The 20425-nt window shown below is 48.9% G+C and overlaps 1 protein-coding gene across 2 annotated transcripts; it reads right to left on the reverse strand.

Moving 5' to 3' along the window:
* Window positions 1–5723: 5723 nt before the first annotated feature.
* TPX2 (TPX2 microtubule nucleation factor) lies at window positions 5724–19699 on the reverse strand. Of its 2 annotated transcripts, none has more exons than XM_059827189.1 (17): window positions 19678–19699; window positions 14478–14608; window positions 14086–14211; window positions 13736–13856; window positions 13046–13177; window positions 12232–12354; window positions 11656–11789; window positions 11200–11357; window positions 10593–10764; window positions 10303–10441; window positions 9550–9766; window positions 9222–9320; window positions 8319–8495; window positions 8028–8174; window positions 7365–7476; window positions 6546–6712; window positions 5724–6117 (listed from the first exon to the last, which is right to left on the reverse strand). In XM_059827189.1, the coding sequence occupies exons 2-17, from the start codon at window positions 14578–14580 to the stop codon at window positions 6007–6009; spliced, it is 2238 nt and encodes a 745-aa protein (XP_059683172.1). In that variant the 5' UTR covers window positions 14581–14608; window positions 19678–19699; the 3' UTR covers window positions 5724–6006. The 2 variants fall into 2 exon arrangements, with proteins under 2 accessions (XP_059683172.1, XP_059683171.1); XM_059827188.1 differs by having other exon boundaries at window positions 6546–6733.
* Window positions 19700–20425: the final 726 nt, after the last annotated feature.

Consider the following 20425-nt stretch of genomic DNA (forward strand, 5'->3'; position numbering starts at 1 on the left):
GGCCCCATGGACTGCGCCCTGCCAGGGGCTGCAGAGACCATGAGCGGAGCTGGGCGAGGGCACGCAGGGGCTTGGGCTGAAGCCGATGGATGCCCAAGGGCTACGGCAGGTTTCTGCTTCATTCCCCCACCCAACAGAGCCCTGTTTACTTTAAAACTTTGAACCTTAAGGCGAGGAAAGCCTTGCTCACCAAGGGCATGCAGACAGCCCCCGCTGCTCAGGTTGCTGCTGGGGGCGGAGGTGGGGGGGAGCGGTTCGCAGGAGGAACCCCCGGTAACCGGACCCAGCCCTCCCTGGGCAGCGCTGCCAGGCGAAAGCACTCCAATAATACCAACTATTAAAAACCCAGAACATCCATCTATCATGTTAGGGCAGCAGGAACGCCAGCGCAGGGTGGAGGAGGAAGGGCTCGGCCCCTCGCCCGCTGCTGGTGCTGCTTTGGGGGGAAGAGGGAGGCCACAGCTTGGTGACAGAAGATAAAGCAGCAAAAGCAGCTCATGGCAAGAGAAAAAGAGGTGGCAGAGGCTGCCGGGGGTCAGGCAGCTGCCCACTCCTAGTCCCACGCCTGAAGGCTCCTCGCTACCCCAGCTGGGCGCAGGCAGGGGCACGCTGCTCCTCCGTGGGGCTCTGCCGGCAGCCGGGCAGGACAGCGCAGCAAAGGGCTGAGCGCTGGCGCTTGCCAGGGGAGCAGGGCTCTCCCCAGGGCCGGGCTGGCGGCGTGCCCCAGGGAGGCTGAGAGTACCATGGGCTCCTCCAGCCTCGGCCCCTGCCAGCTGAGGGCCAGGTCTCTCCTCCCAAGCTCTCCGACCCACAGCCATGCGGAGCTCAAGACCTCCCAGACATCAAGCCGGCTGCTCCCACATGGGACTCATGCACGGCCGAGCTGAGCCGAGGCCACCAACCCAGGCAGCAATAGCATCCCAAGAGCAGTGCTCACCCTGCCTGCAGCACCTCCCAGGAGGATGCAACACACCCCAGGCAGGGGAAGGAAGAGTGCTGCTCCATGTTGCCAAAGCCCAGCTCCCAGCAAGCCACCAGCTTCTGTGCACCATGGGCTGGGGTCAGGCTTTGCCAGAGGAGCTGTGGCTCACACGTGGCACCCAGCACCACCACCACCTCGCTGCAAGAGCAACATTTGCTCGTCAGGACACAGCCAGGGGCTCCTGAGCAGACACCAGGCTCTCCTGCTGTGGCCCTCACACCTCAGACTCGCGAGTTCAGCAAGCCCAGCTCTGCGCTGGAGAGCCTCCCTGGAACGTGATGAGAACCAACAGGGATCATGCAGGAGCAGACACGTGGCTCCAACCAGCAGTGCTGATGTAGTCATGTATGTGCAGAGGGTGGAGCATCACCAGCATCATCCACGGCTCTCGGGAACCATGTCACCGGCATCACCCATTCCTGGCACAGCCACCACCCCCGTGGCAAGTGGCAGTCCCTCCAACTCAGCCCCCACAGGGCACACTGGCAGGAGTAACTGGCAAGATACCGTGCCTCAGGGACTCTGCCCACCAACTGTCATCGCCAAAGTACAGTTTGGAATCACCTCTTGCCTCCTCTGGCCGAGGGCTGCCAGGCACCTGGAGGCCACCAATGTCACTTGAGGCACTTGCTGCCACTGCTCCGCCAGCCTTCAGCTCTGCGCCTTCTCGGCAAGCCCTGGGTGGAAGGAGCGCATCCACTCACCAGGCAGGGGAGCGGGAGCCCACACACCGCAGCCTTGCCCCACAGCCCCCGCGGACTGGTTGGTGCAGTGGAAGCTGGGATAAAATTCTCCAAGGGGAGCGGGAGCGCCTGCCTGGAAGCCGGCCAGCCTTCCTGGGCGCCTGCAATCTTACACGCTCACGTGAGAGACAGCGTTGGTGTCCAGGCATGAAGCCTTAGGACAAGGTGAGGAAGCAAAGCTCTGAGAGCAGGCACTGGGGTGCTGGGGAGCCATGGAAATGGTTCTCCAAAGGAGGTGTGTGTGAAGGATGAGCAGCCTATGGTTTGGCACTGTTGCAAGACAAAATTAACTTGTGGGCAAAGGGAAATAAGGTGAAAACAGTCCCCTTGCAAGAACAAGTTGTAGTATCGAAGGGCAATAGCTGCTGCACACCAGGATTTTGGATGCCCTGGTCTAAAAGCCCACACCCCAATGAGCTCCAGGTCTCTGCAGAGCACAGGAGCAAACCAACCACCACTAAGGTTTCTCAGGCTGGGTTTGTGTGTTGTTTTTTTTTCTTCCTCATTCAGGAACTTAAGCCAGAGTCTACATTGGCTGCAGCTGGAAAACAGCCTGTCCTGGGGATATCTGGCAAAGCATCAGGCATGCTAGTTCCCTAGCTACACGGTTGTCACAACTTCGGCAGCACACTTTAACCTTTATGCTTTTCATGGGTAAGGGAGGCTCTCTGCGCAGCCAAGCCCTGCCTGTCCTCCAGGAAACCCTATATCCCGTCTAAATCGAGCGGCAGGGCAGGCGAGAACAACATCCCCACCTGAATCCCAGCCATGCCACTGTAACACAAGCCAGCCAGCCTGCCCGTCCCGGTGGGGACCAACCCGGGCGCGCGGTCAGCAGCTTAACTGCTTCCATCAGCACCCAGGACTTCCCCGGACCAGCTGCCATGGTGTCATGACAGGTCCCATCAAGGTGATGGGGAAAGATGAGCTAAAATCCCAACATCACCAAAAGAGCTTCCAGAGCTACGCAGCAGCCCGAGGACAGCGACGTGGCTGCCAGCAGTGACACCAGGGAGCACCAAGCACAGATCCGAATCGCCGGGACCTGCTCACACAGAGGCTGTCCTTGCCAGCTTCGTGCCAGGCCACGCTGACAGCCACCAAGTATCCCAGCAGAGAGGCCAGCAAGAACCAAAGCTGCGGTTCCAAGACCATCATCAAGCCTTTTCATAAGAATCGCATTCACCAGCTAATAAGATCTTGCAATTCTCAGCTACCCTCCAACATAAAAGTCCAGAAAAACATTGGCTGCCTTTTAGTTCCAGCTCTAGTCTGAGTTCAGCAAATTACTTTGGTGACAACTCCACTAGAAATGCATCAGAGGAAGATTTTGTATCCAGCTCTCCTTGATCACCCCTCCTTCCAGCCCCACTTGCTGCCCAGGCACGCTCATAAACGTGATGAATTTGGAGTTCTTGAATACAAGAACATTTTTGCAAAATCCACACGGCAAGATTATAGATTTCACATCAGTTTGTCAACCTCCCCCAACTCTAAAGGCGGGTGCTGAGGCAGCACTCTTAAATCCTGGTCTCCTGCTCCAGACCTGTAACTTTATTCTCCCACTTCTACTCTACTGGGAAAAATCCCATGCCACTGTATTGTTGTTGAAGCCTTAACCAAACCCCGTCCTCACTGACATTCAACTCCTCCAGGACACCCGTCATTTACACATTTTTCCACCCCAGAGCAGTTTTGCCAGCATGTCACCGCTTCCCCCCTAATTAAGAGGCAGGTTACACTAATGACCACTGTGAGAATCCCAAGATCTCTGCCAAACACCCAATACCCTTGTAGGGCATGGCAGCCCAAGGCTCCCTTTCACTAAGTTTGCAGCGTATGAGGAATATAAGAGGCTGCATTTGCAGGAAGAGGTAATGTCTTTTATTAGACCCAATGATACCGTTGGGAAAAGCTGACAAGCTGTCAGGCATACAAACCCTTCCTCAGGGCTGAAGCAGAGGCTGCGTAGGGCTGTCACGGAAATCCAGTTGCTCCATCCTTCAGGGATCGCTATCTGCTCCAGCTCAGCAGCCTTGTTATCTTGCTTGCCCTTACATTCTTCCACAGCTCATCATCATTCAGGCTTTCCTCTGACTTGCCATAAATATTCGCTGCTCTGCTGCCCACACGCTGCCTGCTCCAGAGGAGCTGGCACTCGAGGCCGCAGCAGAAGTTTCCTTGACTGCACATTCAAGGTCCTGCCACATCCCCGGCCAGCAGATCACGCAGACCAGCTCCACTGCGACAGAAATGAGGTTAAGGCAGACTGGGAAGATCTGCACACCTTGGGTCAGATCCATGCAGATCTTAGTTTTCAGGAACTGTTTTGCTTCCTCCAAACAGCTTGTTCTCCAGTTCCTTGGTTATTAACTGCACAATAGGTTTGTTTTTATCCTTTTATAGAATCCTCATGTTTCAGTGGGGGTGACTTTTCCTCTCTTTTAATCCAAGCAGAGAAGTTTGAGGCAGGCGCTCTTTGAAGCGCTGAAGTTCAGCACACACGTACAAAACGCTTGCTCGCTGCTGGCTGCAGCTGCTGTTCTGCAGCAACACCCCTTGAGCATTGCACTTTTCAGGAGAATTCATGCAGAAACATCATCCTCACATACAAATCATGTTTGTCTTTGAATTCAGCTCTCTGAGGACTTTCTGCCTCTGTCATCTCTCTCGGATTAGGAGTAAACCAGCAATTGCTTGATACACTTTGGCAAGGATAACAAGACAGTACATCTCACCATATCCCTTGGCTAGAGTCTGACACCTTACAAGTTTGAACTCTCTCTCTTCTCGACCCAAAAGAAAACCTGAATAAAAGGCTACACTTTAAGAATACTTCTCCTATGTTATCCAAACTCAGAGGAAATGAAAGCAAATGTTTGCCATAAACCCCAAACAAGAAACAGTTTGTCCTACCTGGACACATTAAGTTTCCTGCGTTTTTCTCTATTCAAAACAGCACAACAGCAGCGAGCAGCCCAGCTCACACAGGTTCCACAAGCAGTAAAGGTGAAAGACCCACCAACAGAGGAAAGGCAAAGCATCCATGTCACGACAGCCACGAGAAGCCAAGCCAGCCTGGAGGGCTTTATGCATTTCCAAGCCCAAACTAGGGGGCTTGCTCTCATTCTTGCTGCCAAGGGCTTCAAGCACAGCTCCGGTGACCTGCCATACCAGCCTTTTCCGCTAAGGAAAGGGTACCACAGGATCACCCGAGTTAGCAGAACAGGTAACAACAACACAGGCGCATCAGCGGGCAGCAGTGACATCCGACAGCATCACTTGGAGTAGGTGTATCCCTAACCCCTTCTTGCCCTCACACAGCCTTTTGGAGTTATCTTCCTTGTTAAGACGAGTCCAAGGAAAGGCCTAAACCACAGTTTTACAAGGTAAGAAATCACGCCACAATGATAAGGTAATAAATAATTCTTTGTAAATTTTAATCTAAATTTGATCACCTCCTCAGGACACTGGAAGCTTTGTCCTCTAGCACATTGGAGCACTTGGTCTATACTTAGTTCTGCTAGCCGCGCTAGGCTGGCTAGGAGACGGGGCGTCTTTAGCCAAAAGAACAGCGCTGGCAGGAGCCAGGGAGGCAGCTTACAGCAAGTCATTTGCCAGTTAAGTGGTTCCCCAAATAGAACGACTTCAGCTATGAAACAGCAGAAGGTTTAATGCTCCAATATACACAGGGAGCCACTTTAAAAAGCGTGGGCAAGATTCATATTAGCACTTATCTAAACGTCAACAAGAAAGGTCAGACTTGCAATATGCTGGCTTGCAGAAGCCACATTACTTAACACAATTCAAGCTTAATACAGACTAAAAGCCTAAGAAACAGACGCTCGTAAACAATACTTAGCTGTACAAAGACAAGGCAGCTCTTCCAGACGCGCAGATCCCTGTATGTTCACCAAGCACCCTTTACCAAAAACTCCTCTGCAGGAAAGGGATTCAGCCCACTAGCAAGAGACAGCGATCAGGTTAGGAATTTTTATTTAGTTCAGGTACACAATATTTGTATACAATACCAAAATCTGGTTTAGTCTTTAGAGAAGATGTCTAGATGTGAAGTGAGGCCATGGAGACCATATGGCACTGCCTGTATGCTGTGCCTCAGCCACCTGCCTCAGGTGGAGTTAAACTACTCAATATAACAATAATGGAACCAGGTGTAGGAATTGAGACTGAGCAGTCATGTAAAAACAACTGTTCCCTCTCTGCCTATCAAGAGAGTGGAGAGGGATGGGATTCTCCCTCCTACTATCACATGGATGCGTATCAGCACCGGAATCTATCCGAGAAGTTCGGAGACTTCGGCATAGTCAGTGGCTGATCACTGGGCTTCACTTCTACGCTGCGGTATTTGCGTATTGGGTTTGCCTTGTGAACCTGTGGGGGGAAAAAAAAAATTAATCAGGGACAAAATTAAGCAAATGGTTGCAGTTACAGTGAAGCTGAAACTTAGAGGCGAGACGCCAGTGGGATGAAGGCAGGCGTCTGTCTACAGGACCGTAGACTGCCTAGGGCACTGGAGCGAGCCACCAGGAACATGCAAGGCATGCTTTGGGGTTGTGGATTTCACAAAGATTGTTCTGCTCCAATGACTACATGTCTACAGCTCTGAAAGTCAGCCATCTCAGCAGAGCTGCCTTTCTTTTTTTTAAAACCAGTTGTAAAGTTAATGAGAAGTCAGTTTGCAACAGAGAAACTTGAAAAGGCAGTCTTATTTCAGCTCAATATTCACATTAGCTCATTTAGTATATTCATGCATCCCTTTGGGTTACTTTACAGCCCCTGTTCAGAAATCGCTCACTTACCAGTTCTTGCCTTAGCTTAGCAACTTCTTCCTTTTCACGCTCCTCTTGTCGCTGTCTGACCTGCTCTTGGTGCCTCTCCCTTATGGCTTCTATATCTGCCAATCGTTTTTCAAATTCTTGCCGCTCTTTAGCTCTTTTTTCTGTTGCCAGCTCAAAGCTTTCAGGAACTACGGAACCAGAAAGGCTCTCTAAGTTTAGAAATAGAGGAGATAACATTGGTGCGAAGACAGTCAGGTAAAGCAGAGCAGTACTGGTGTCAAATGGAAGCCTCCCTCTGGAGCGCTTCACCTTGCAAGGGTAGTTAGTAGATACCTCAGGGCTTCAGGAAAAGAGAAAACCTCACGCCCAAACGTGAGCAGTGTTAATGCAGGCGTTACCCCATCACGAGTGTTCTCATAGGAAGGAGCAAGTACACAACTGTTAGTACAAACAAGTTTTTAGCTAGTTCTATACCGTACCCTGTAGATGCCTTCATCTTATTAAAGATGGGAGGAAAAGACTGACAGCTGCAGCAGAAATGCCAGCTGTCTCTACAGGGAGCTCCTTGCATACTATTTACCCTTATCTCAAGCTAGCACACATCAGTCATCTGCCAATTGTAGCATAGCTGTTAAATACAGCTGCCATGTTAGTGCAGGACAGGGGGCAGTGGAGAGGAAACTCGCTCGCTCCCTGGGGACATAAGCTGTTAGGGAATTAGTTAAGTGCACAGCACTATTGGCTGTGCTGGTAAAGAGGCAACAGCCAGTCTCAACATCATTTAATTGCATCAGTTTGAGTTATCAGCCAAGCCTGTGTAGCAAGTAATTGTAACTCCACCTGATAACAGCTTATTTTCCTTTTTAGGCACAAAAGGCTCCTGGTACACCACTGTGTTGGGACGAGCTTTAAAACACGCTGCCTCTTTCTGCCTTTTCAAGTCTTCTTTAAGCTGCAAGAGAAAAGAGCCCATCAAGCGCCAAGCATAACAAGATCATCTCCCCGCCTCCCCAGACTTCAGCACGCCCAACACTGGAAAAGCCAGTTTGACTTGGATCAAACCATTTGCATAGAAAATTATATTAAAGCCAAAAAGTTGTGTCACTTGTTGTCTGCCAGTTGCTTTTGCCAAAAATAGCCCGAAGAAAGTTTCAGGTGTCCACTACAGACTTCACATGAGAAAAGCAGTATATTATTTATATGTCAACAAATCCCCAAGCACAGAGATGGTCAGCAAAGGGATCCAGCTGCACATAGTTGCTGCTTAGAAAATACTCTAAAGCTCTTCATGCAGTTGTGGTAAATCCCATCACTTACCACAAAGGGAGGAAAAAACCCAATCCACCAATCCTTAACCCATAGCACAAGCCTCATGCCAAGGACAGGATAATTCACTGTTCAAACTCAGATCCCAATTCAGCTCAAGCAGGACACTTTCTGAAGTCGATCGCAACTCCACTAGCTGCTTTAAGTCTGGTCATACCTGTTACCCTTTCATCCTACCTGCTGTTTCCAGCTCTGCAGCTTGGCAGCTCCCCGTTCATCAATCTGCAGGTTGAACGGTTCAGGCTGAGTTGGGTTTTTGACCTTCTTTTCTGGCAGCTTAACATGGTCAAAGTAAGGCAGAGGTAGTGCTTTGAACTTTGGCACCTGAAAGAGACAACTTGAAATATTTCTTGCCCTTTCCTCAAAGGCATGAAGCTTTGGAAGTTTAACAGCCAACAGCAAGATGCAAGTCCTGCCACACCTTTTTTTACTTAAAGAGTGGAATCCAAGGTAGCTTTTAGTTCTTACCTCTTCCTTCTGCAATTCTTCTATTTTTTTCTCTTTTTGTATTTGCCGCTCTCTGTCACGGGCATCAAAAGAGAAGGGGCAAACTTCCACATGCCTCTGCTCTGGCATTTTAGGCTTGAAGGGCACTCCATAATGTGGCATAGGGTTAGCTTTGATCACAGGGACCGCCTCTTTTTCCTGAAGGGATATTAGTGTTAGGATCTGACCCAGCACCAGATTTTTGTAGAAAGACTACAACTCCTGCCAAACAAAGCCATGAATACTTGAGTTCCTTTAATAAGGATCACAACAGCATCAGGCACACACCCTGGACACTGCAAAAAATTAGTAATCCAAAAAGTACCAGTTTACAGGCATCCTGAGCCACAGGCAAGTTCTTTCTCTTTCCAAACCACTATCAGTTCTAGTACTCATCCAAATTAGACTGTAATTCTTTAATGTCCTCTTCACAAGAGGGAAAGGAAGAAGGAGATGATACATTCCGAATCCTTCTCCCCAACTCCAGGGATCTAGAGTGACCGCAGGGAGAAGAAAGGTCACGTGCAGTATCTGCCATTCTCAATAACAGAATAGGGAAGGGCAACGTCCTTTAGGAATCTAAGCAGTTTACTTTCCTCATTCATAGCAGCAACAGCTTGGAAACCCTAGTCAGTGCCCTCGTGTTTAAATTGAGTTATTTCATTTGTATGAGAATTCAGTTTCTGTAAGATGAGTAGCAGCAACTAGATTGTTAGAAGGGAATGGCAGGGAGAAAGATGACCACTGGAGGAACTGCCTAACAGGAGGGAAAGGGCTGACCGAACCAGACCATCACACCCCACTGGCAGAGGTACGGCAGGCTGGCCAAGGCAGTCACCGTGGTGGGGCCAGAAGGCTTGACTACAGCCCATTCACAACAGTTACCTTTTCTTCATCTCTGCCAGGCATGCGGGTTCTGCTTTTCAAGGTGAAGACTGGAGACTTGGGGACTGTAACAGGAAGCGCTTTCTTCTCTGGAACGCCCTGTTCAGAAGAGCCAGTAAGGAGTTACCCAAGTCTAAGTGCCAAGAAAAAGCACTACAGAGAAACAACCCGACATAGCACAGTATGTACTCATTGCAGTTCTTGCCTAATGACAGACAGTGTTTACTGAAGATTATTAAATACATAATGCAGCACAGCTACGGACATTTTGAAGCTAAGTGCCACCCCAGTCCTAATTCCCAGGTCTGGCTATTACTAAACTTCTTACCACAATGTCCTCCAGGATTTTTGTTGGACATGGCCTGGAATGGAATTCAAAGTGCTCTTCCTCCTGCTGCTTCTTACTCTCACGCTCCTGAATCCTTTTTTCTATTTCCAACTCAAAGCCAATGGGTTGCGTGAGTTCCTTCACAGGGGGTTTCTTGGGCAGGAGTGGTCCACCCTCAAAGATTTTGTGATCAAGTTCTCGTGCTTTGAATTTGTACCTACACAGGTAAGACAGAGATAGTCACCACATATTGTACATGGCAAGGCGCAGCTTCTAGCAAATGGCTTCTCTCACAGCACAAGAGAGCAATAGTCAGGTACAGAAGCAGTTGTGCCACACACGTTTTGTAGTGTGCAGCTCTAGTTAGCAACTCCTCCTTTGCTTTTGAAATAGCAAGACATTAAGGAAAAACTTATGGATTGCTTTCTTGGAAATCCAAAATTTTGACTACAGGAGAGTTTTGAAGCATATGCAGGCTGTACTGCTACACTGGGTTTGCTTTACTAACCATAAGCTGTACTCAACCCAAGAGCAACTCTCAAGAGCACTTTTTTCAAAATTAATTGGCTACTTTTCACATCCCTATGTCAGAGCCATAGGATTATGCACAAGCTAAAATAATCTCAATGTTTTTATGCTGCTCATTCTTTTATGCAAAAAATGTGTTCCTGAGAAGTGATATTTTGGCATCTGAAAGATATTTCCAGTGTGGTACAATTATCTCTTGGAGGACTAGAGTAAACCTTTACTTACTGTTGAATTTTCTCTATTTCCTCTGCTTCTAACTCTGCTGTAGTTTTGCAGGTGACAGGTCTGAAGCGCTGCTTTGTTAGAAGCACTGGCGTTTTAGGGTTTGTAAGCCGAGCCTTCACCAACTTTCCTGGAACTGGGCCTATAAATTGAAGTCACAGAGACTACCAGTTAACGGCAAGGCCTGCAACAGACACAGCATGTTTGCTCAGTAGAGTAGTCAAAGCATTGTTCTTCCTCTGCCACCATCTCTGTGGACAGCCTCCTGGCTGGACATAGCCAGGGCTGCTCACCTTCATCAGATTTCCTGCTCCTCAAGTGGTAACGAGAGGGTGTGCGTTTTTGGAATGCTTCTACCTGCTCAGCAAGGGACACGTATTCTGATGTGGTTTCTTCGAGTTTTCTTTTGTTTCCCTGGGACAGATTGAAAGGTTTGGGGATAGTGGGTCCCTTCGGCATTCGCCCCTGGAGACAAAAAACTAGAGTCATTATGGCCATTTAACACAGGATGCTTCAATGACATTTCCTTTCCCCACTGATTCACAGTATCTGTCCCTTCCCCTTATTGAAAAGAAGATAACACTTAACATTAGAGATAAGTCTTAACTGACTGAACATGCACAAGCTAGTCATATTGGGAAACTGCATGCTTTATTCTTCCACTTCATAAAGTGTAAGGACCAGAAGATCTGACACCAAAGGGCCCTTTTCAAAAGGGTCCTGTAGAGTCTTGCAGCAATGCAGATACGCAGTGAGCCAACAGTTATGTTTGCACAATGCTTGCCTCTCCTATGCTAACCCTCTCTGCGGATTACCGGCAGTATGTGTGTTGCAAAAAGCAGAAAAGAAGGTGATGTCAAGCATCAGTCAGCTGGCTGCTGGCAATACTCTGGTTCTCACCGGAGAAGGAGGATGCTTCCTCAGTACCGCTGCAAAATCCAGTTCCTTGTACTCATTCCCAGGCTGGCTTTCCACATGTTGTTTAATTCTATTCTCAGTGCAGAAGTGGAAGTCAATCGGCTTTGTTACTTGACCAACAGTTCTCTTCACAGGTTGTCCTAAAGAAAAAGAACATGTAAGGTCTGGAAGCCCTGTGGGGTAGGGGAAAAAAGCATTTAATTTCTAATAACTTGAGCAGTTTTTAGAGAACTCATCCATAACCTTTCAAAACATAACAAAAACCAAACCAACCTGTTTCCAGGCAGTTTAGGGACTCTTCTACATTAAAAGCTACCTAATCCTAATACTTACTACAAAATCTGGAATGTTTGTGTTTAAAGGTACTTGTACAGCTATATGCAGCACTCTCCAGCTGAGCCCCATACAGCTTCAATCTGCAATTCAGCTAGAGCCCACCTGCTCCAGCAATAGCTGCTTTCAGAGACTCCTCGTTCTTCTTCCGCAGCTCCATAACCTCCCGCTGCAACTGCTGCATCTTTTCCAGCTCCTGTTCCTCTGTACTCTTCACCTTGCCAGAAAGATTGGTCCTCCTGCAAGAAGCGTGTTAAAGACTGAGATATGCCTTCCCGCTTCACTGGTTATTAGCGCCATGTTAGTGCAAAGGAACATGCTTATCTCTGACTTCATTGCAGGAGCATCACTCATTATAAATGTATACTCTTTAGAAGAGATCTGTTTGGATTTTGTTTGCTCAAGAGAGCTGGCAGCTAAGTACTATCCTGTATACACCTTTGCTGTATGCATGCTTCATCCATTAGCAAGAACAATTTTTTCATCAAATTAAAAGCAAAAGCTTGTCTTTGCACAGGTTCAGTTGGTGAAGTACATTTCATCCTAATATTGTTGACTTGATCCGGTGTTTACTAGATGTGATACCATCACATGCTAAGTTGGAGTTGAAAACACTCTAGCCAGAGCTGTCACCTAAATCAACTGTGATTAGCAAAGACAAGTCACAAGAAAGCTACGTACTTTAACATCGTTGGTGTGGAGGGCACGGTCAGCTTGCTTTTCCCTCGCCCTGGCGAGAGGTCAGGATTCTGCAGGGGCTCTCTCTTCGTAGTTACTTCTGTCAGCTTCTCCTTGCTGCTAGAACTAAGGTAACAAGTTGTTACGGCAAACCACTCAAATTAACTGTGCTCTAAATGAAAGATCACCTGCTGCTCTCACCACTGTGCATAACACCCCAACACCTGCTGAGTTTAAGGTATGCCAGACTGGCCTTACCTCACCACAGGCCCAGGTATAGATCGTCTAGTTTTCCCTGGTACTCTAAGGCTGTAGAAGGGAAGATGAATTACTCAGGTTTTGGAACTTGGGCTTTTCTTGAGGAGGTAGATGAACTACAGTACACATCGGTACAGCAGCGTTTGAAAGATCATACTTCAATTTCCTGACCTCAAGCTTATCACCATATGATATCGCAGTGGTTAAGCTAATTTGAGAAATATTTTAGCTGCAACTCTTTCACAGCTTACGACTGCCTGATGACTTCCTGAGGGACAAGTTAAGCCAAATTTAAAGCTAGCTGACAGACACTGAGTATGGAGTAAGAAGCCTGAGAAACCCAAGCTTATTTCATTCACATCTCTACCTCCAAATAAGAGCATTTCCTTCAGGTCTTCCAGCCATTTCTTCTTGTTTATAAAACCAGTATCAGGGATCAGGTTTTGGTCACCTCCCCCTTAACTTCCTGTGAGAACCCTCTCAGTCACGCAGAAATCCTTTCCAAAGAAACAGTTGTATCCCCTTCCCAGCCCCAAACAGAAGGACTTTGATAACGTACATTCTCATTTTTTTCAGAGGTGGAACATCTTCCTTATTAACCAAGGCATTAGCATTTCTCTCCACTTTGATTCTAGCTGGCTGTTTGCATTGCTGTGTTTTTCTCTGCTTTGTAGCCTGTCTTCTACCCGCTCTGGAGTAGAACAGAAAATGGAGGTTAGTTTTCCCACGGGTCTGAGATGACGCACAATCTGTATAACACTTTTTACATCAGTGCATCACCTAACTCCAATATGCCCCCTACGCAAGTTGTGAGTTTAACACAACAATCGAAATGCAGTACGAATTATTTAAGTTTAACAACCCATAAACTTAATATTCTTTGGTATATATGAGCATACAGAGCCCCTTGCATTCGTATCAAGAACAAGTTCTGCCCAACTCAGGCATATATAAGCAAAGAAACTTTATAAGGCACTTCAGTTTCAGATATCCTAACATTCCAGAAGCTCCTAGTGCTACTGAGTCTCATTTAACAAGTATGTGAGACACCGCATTACATTTCCACCCCTAGAGACTGTCCTTCCAGCTTAGCAAGCAGATTAGCTGTCTCAATACATGATCTCAGTGCTAAAGAGCTTCAGACCCATAGGATGGCCCAAGAACAGCTAGAACTGCAGATCCTGAGGGCAAGGACCTGCTTAGTTACACCATCATCAATCTTCATGCAAACTGAATACAAGTATTTCACCTTTGAGAGGCCTCTGCAGGAGCAGCAGCTCTCCAGCTTGTCAGGGATCCAACAATATTCTGAGGAACCACACTGGCCTGCACACATTCTGCTTCACCATCCTCTTCACCATGGCTTTCACCTGAGAACAGTGACAAATGTCAGCTCATATATATATGTACACACATATGCATACATACACGCACACAGAGGAATGCTAAAGTGAAACCACACGAGACCTTGCTAGACAACAATATATGAAGATGGTCCCACAAAAGCCAGACTGAGGCCTTTTCATTTTGCCAGTGAAAAGCAGGTAAAATTTATTCTCTCCCCCCATACCAGCTTACTCTCCCCCCGTGCCAGCTTACTCATTGTTATTCCTTGTGTTGTGACAGAAGACAGAATAGTATCAGACTTCAAAAAAGCAGGGCTGTTCTGTGAGACCTTTGCCAGATTTTCTGCAGGAGGGACATTCTCCAGATTAGCTTTTTGGTCTGTGAGGAAAGAGAGACTTTCACTGTACCTACTACATTAGGAATTTTTAACAATACCTCAGAATATCATTATGAGGTTAATAAAGTCATCTGTCAAGTTACAGATGACAATCAAAGTTTAAATAAAACAAAACAAAAACATGCATGATAAGTGATGCAATTAACAACATGACTAATCCACTGGCACAGAAGCCAGGCTCAAAGCAAGGATCACAGCAAGCCCTCATCCAAAGAGAACACAGATCAAGGAGTTGGAAGCAACTTACCAAACCAGGAGTCTGCGTTGTGTACATCATCCTCGCTCAGAGTCGCAAAGTTGATGCAAGGGTTTGGGACATCAAAGGAATAGCGAGATTCTGGGCGAGACATCTTCACCTCCACGCTGTCCCCGTGAGCCCTTTAGACAACAAGCATTGGTCACCTGTTATACCAAACCCCAACGCAGGTGTCAGCTAAATCATTCTCCACCTCTCTTCCTCTGCACGGCTTCTGGAGATAGACACTGGGAGAGTCTTTGGTACATTTCCCTGTCTTGTAATTCACAGCCTTCAGAGAGAATTCCTCATAAGCAATGCAGTTTTTATTCTACTGCTAACTGGCAAAGCTAGGGACATTTTACTGCTGTTGACATTTGCAGGTTCAAAGCTATCAAAAAGATCAAATTTTGAAGGTTCTCTTTGTACCTGTAGGTGCTAGAATTGTATTTTTAAAAAGGAGTAAAGTACAAAGCTTTTCCAGAGAGTGACTGATTTGCCCTCCCCTCCCTCACCACGCGCAGCAGAGTTCTTACCCAGGCACAGATTTATGAAGCAAGAGCCTGATGATGAGGCTGACTCCAGAGCACTGCAAAGTGCAGCCTTTCTCCCTCTGAAGGGCTACAAACAAGAACTAATGACACAAACATGTTCTTCTATAGAGTAAATTGATTTCCAAAGCAGGAAGAGAGTTCTGTAGAGTATTCTTACTGGCCAAAAAGTAGGAAGAAGGGCAGCATAGGACCCTTGCTGCATTCCACGGCACTACCCCTGCGCTGGCCAGGCTGTGAACAAACCAAGCACTGTGACCATGTCAAGAACAGTCCCTGCAGTTAATTAGCAGAGCACTGACAGCAGGAAGAGTCCCTGTGTCAACAGGTGTTATTAAACTCAACCGAACAGGAATAAAGCCAGCAACAAAGTTATAAACCCTTAAATGGTAAGAAAACCTTTTTGCAAAGGTGTTTCCATGCTTTCATGATGCCTTGCACAGCTGCAACACAAAGCCCATGAGGATGCATTATAAAACACTCCCTAAGGAAATGACCTGAACTTTGCTTTTATGAGTCCAACCAACTCTAAAGCAGCGTATTCTTAATCCACAAAGTCTCAGACCTAAACCATCTGTCCAGGCAGACCACACATAGTTCAACCCAGACGGTATGCTCCATAAAGAAGAAAATGTTCAAGAGTAAATTAAAGCAGCATTTAGGAGGTACCACTGCTGTTAACAATCACCAGCCCTCCCTCCTGAAGATACCTGCACAGAGAAGCCTTCAGTTCTCCAGCACAGAATTGTGGTAGTTAAAGGGAAGAATGTCATTAGAGAAGCATCAGCTACATGACTGTGAAGATGTCAGGGTAGGACCCAAGGGAGGCAAACAGAAGAATCGGAGCCAAAACCAACTGTAACCAAGCTCAAGACACGGCTGGAATCAAATGCTTTCCTACTGCCTTTAATCAAGATAGAGTTTCTGTCAACACTATCCACTTTTTTAAAAATCAAATGCGTCATCTGCATTCTCCCTTCGCCCTCCCCAGTCCATCGAGTCGGAGGTCCAGGCATCATGTTTCACAGCTACTCGTGTCCACTGCCACACTGCTGCAGTTTCCAGCTTTTTACTGTGTAAAGTCCATATTCTTTCACAGTGTCAGCACCCTCATCACCAACCCCTTCTCTCTCCCCCTCCCTCCATCCCAGACAGAAACAAATAGTTATGAAAAGAAAGGGAGCACATCAATGCCACTGTTTCATACTCCAAGCTTCTTGAAAGAGCCAGCGGGGAGGTAAACGTTATCATGACTGAACTCCAGAGGGTCTGTTTCAGTCAGATGAACTCACGGCATCCGCTTTTCAAACCCCTACGTACCCTCCGAGTCCTGCGCAGGATAGGATTTACCATGAAGCAGCGGTTCACTGAAAGGCATCTCGCTCCTCCACCCGTCAACTCAGCTGGGGACTGAGCTCCCATCAGTTAGGAATGTTACGATGACTTATCACTCCGATAGACCCACTGCAATCAAAACAGGCCCAGCCAAGTACAGCCCGGAGCCTGCTGCCCACTCCCTTGAGGCATTTTAAAACACCCAATCGTGATTTTGATGGCAGAACCACCATTATTTCAATCTTTTCTTTAAAGACAGGAGGCAAAAATTCTTTCTCTCCACTGCGGCACTCTTCCACCAGAAGTGAGGAAGAGAAATTTCTTCTCATTAATAGGGACGCTACCTAATTATCAGACACTGTGTGCATTTACCAGGACAGGCACACTGTAATCCTACATAACTACAGCATGGATTTAAAGCATAACCCTGCTCTCTCCCACATCCATCACCTTCTGTATCGACGCCAGTGTTTGCAGAGCTTCGCAGCGAGCCAGCCGGGGAACCCTCACTCCCGTTCTGCAGGATCAGCTTTCACCTGGTTCGCAGAGCTGCGCACACCACCACGCATGCAAGAAAGGAGGAGGATTTGGTCCTCTCGCTTTCAAAAATAGCCCAAATTCATTTGATAAAAGTGACTGTCTAACTAAAACCTTAATTCTCTTTCTAGGTCTGCTCCCCTCACTGACCTAGATGTGCTACACAGCCCCATATGGTTTCTGTACAGAGCAGCAGAGCCGCACCCACAAAGAGGAACGGACGACAAGTTTCTCTGCACATCAGGTTTCTTTGATTAACTACGCTTTGGCACGTTCCAGAAGAGTGCCTTGGCCTGGCTTAAATTAGTTAGCTTTGAAAAAGGATTAAGCTAAATTAGAACAAGCATTCCTATCCCAGAATAAGACTGATCCAACAGCAAGTGCAATAGGTATTTCGGAATAACTTCACACCTCGCTCTAATCCAAATTAGCTTTAAAATGCTGACACGATTCCATCACAGAGGTGCTCAGCATCTTTTTCTCAATGTAGTAGTTAATTTCTTGCCAAAAACATTTAGGCCAGACAAGGTTGGAGAGGAGTAACTCCAACAAGACCTACGCAGTACTGGCCTAGCCACAGTATGTGAAACCCGGCACCAAGCTTGTCATAGGGGAGCACTTCACAGTCACGACCCAACCAAAAGAGCCTCTTATTTTTAGAGCAGCAGCCCAGCGGGGACTGATGGTCACCAAGCACTACAATAACAGCACCCACTGCCTGGGACAAAGGACCCTGCCAGCCATACGAGCCTTTGTGTTGGAGAGAGGAAAAAGAGTTCCAAGATGAGAAATTAGAGGTCAGAAGGAGAGAGAATGGGGGAGTAGTAAGGGATGGAGGGAAGGAAGGTGCAGAGAAGATCTGCTCTTTCTTGTCGCCTTGCAACGTAATTAGATAAGCCCCTGGCCAACTTGAGACGACACTTAGCACAACAGACCACTGGAGCTTCATAAGCTACAGGTATTACTCTAAATCCTAACAGGATTGGAAAGGGGAAAAAATAGTACCAGATACACAAAAAGGATATTCTGAGTTATGTTAGCAGATAAATCTGAAGCCAGTTGATCCACATGCCTCAAAACCCAAGATGGACAATTGGGAATAAGCAAAAGACACTTCCTCAAGGCTGAGGAAACTGCACAGCAGTTTGCTGCAGTAATTCCAGTGCCTTTTTAACCGACTGCCATTTAAACACAGGACGCTGCAATAACCAGCCAACTTGCTTAGTTCAGCCTGGCAGCTTCTTTACTGTCCTGCAACCCAAAGCTTTCCTGCCCTTTTATAGGGTCAATAATCCAGACAAAGTTCCCAGAAGCTTTTCATGGGCTAATATGCAAACTGGACCATTGCAAGGGGCTGGAAGCTGCCTCTCTAGAGATACAGTCCTGCCACCACAGCCTCCTAGGAAGCTATCCCACCACAAAGCCACCACAGGAACTCCTTCAGCACAATGCCAGCAACCAGTAACAGAAGTCATCCTTGCTTTTCCCTGAGCGGGGTTAAGTGAACACTTTTAACAAATTCTTCATCTTCAGCTTCTCCTTCCTCTCTGGTGCCCCTCACTCAAAGTTCAAGTGTGCTTTTCCACAGCACAGAATCAACACCGAATTCATCATCCCAGGTACAGAACAGAGGCAACGCTGCTGCTCCATCATGAAATACTCAAATTGGGGGAAAAAGCCTTAACTCCAGGCAGGCGAGAGGTGAGCACACAGAGAGCTCCGCAGACCACCCCGACCTGCTGTTGGTAGCCTACAGCAAAAGGAGGGAGGTGCTGGAGCAGCAGCTTTTCTCCTGAGCAGCTCCCTGTGGCCCAGGGCCACCTCCCTTCCAACAGCCCAAAATAAACAGCCCTGACATCCCATGCTCCGTAAATGAGATCCCACAAGTTTTAGAAGATGTGAAGACGGGACATTCTAAGAATAGCTGTTCAAGGAAAAGTAAATTATTTTTAGCCGGTATAACCTCAACTTATTGCTAGATAAGTTGGAGCTCCTCTAGTTTAAAAAAAGCCCTGTGTAAAAATAGCTAACTTTTCTGTACTTAAGCCAGGTTTCGCCTGGTTTTCTTCCCTCCTTTTCCCAGGAAGCAGGATTTGGTTTCAAAAGAAGAAATGTAGTTTTTCTTAGCTCCAAAGTTAAGATGCACACTTCAGGTTTTGAGCAGCCGGTGTGAACGAACTGCTAAGTACAGAGCACAGCGGGCAGCCTGGTCCGCGCTGACTGAAGTAAGGCTTATTTCGGTACCGTGGACCCACCCCAAGGGAGGGAGCCCCTCGGCACGGCGGCTTCGCCCACCGCCAGCCCCCCGCAGCTCAGCTGCCCCGCGGCGGGCTGGCCCCAGGCTCCGGCTCCCGCGGTCCCACGGCCACGAGGGGTTAGCAATTAGCCCTCGGGGATTTAGGCACGCACCACGGGGCCCCGGGTGCGATCCTGCCCTCCAGCCACCGTCTCGGGCCACAGCAAAAGCGGCCCCGGACGCAGGCTAAGGGCCCGGAGCCGCTTTCCGCCTCCCTTTCCCAGCCGCCCCCTCCGGCCTCGCGGTGGTGTGCGGAGCCAGGGCCGTGCTACCGATACCCGAGCTCAGAGCAGGCCCACGGCCCGGCCCAGAGCACAGCCATAGCCCTCACGGCCAGAGAGACCCGACCGGATGCCGGGAGAGGGCTATAGCCCAGGCCGCCGTTACCGTAGGGCGGCTGCCAGGGAAGAGGGGAAGGTAAGCCGAAGGCGGGAGCGTCCCTGAGGCGAGGGGGGGGGCCCCGGTGCCCGGTAACCTGCCCGCTCCCACTCACCTCAGCACAGCGGCCGCCCTGCGCGGCGCCTCCACCCGCCGCCGTTAACGGATTTCAAACAGAGCTCGTCCGTCCGAACCAACCAATCAACGCCTAGGGCACGCCCTTGGTGCGTGCGGATTGGGCGGGCCGGTAGGAGAGCAAGGGACCCGGATGAGCAAACCGCCCCCAGCGCTGTCGCGCACTGCCCGCAAAGGCTGACGGGAAACGTAGTGCCCGCGCGCACAGCACCACAACTAGGGACCAGAAGCAAACCACAACTCCCACAAGGCACAGCGCCCGGCGGCGCCCGGCCAATCAGGCGAGGCAGCGCCCTGAGTGTTGTTCGGAGGCGGCCTATCAGCTGCCGGTAGGCGGGTCCCACGGGCAGGGCCAGGGGCCGGTGTCCGCACCCCGCCGGGCCCGGGCGGCTTTGGGGGTGCTGGCAGCAGGGGAGGCCGCGCCGCCCGGGCAGGAGCCCACCGGAGCCGAGCCCTGGTACCACGGCTGTAGCTTATGTGATCGCTGGAGCGTCTAGCTTGCGGCTTTGAGTAAGCACGTAGCGGGCTTCCATCTCTCTCCTCTCAGGGGTGTCCTCGATCAAGCCCAGGCAGCCTGCCTGCGCTCCCAGAGCCCTGCCTTCCTCCTGCTGCCGGCTGCTCCTCCCCAGATCAGCTCCTCTGACAGCCTGACCCAGGGAAGGCGGCTTCCACCACCCACCCCTTCCAGCAAGCACAGCCAGGCTCCCTGCTGCTGGGGGAAAGCGCCC

The sequence above is a fragment of the Gavia stellata genome, chromosome 20, assembly GCF_030936135.1.
Source record: "Gavia stellata isolate bGavSte3 chromosome 20, bGavSte3.hap2, whole genome shotgun sequence".
Lineage (NCBI taxonomy): Eukaryota > Metazoa > Chordata > Aves > Gaviiformes > Gaviidae > Gavia > Gavia stellata.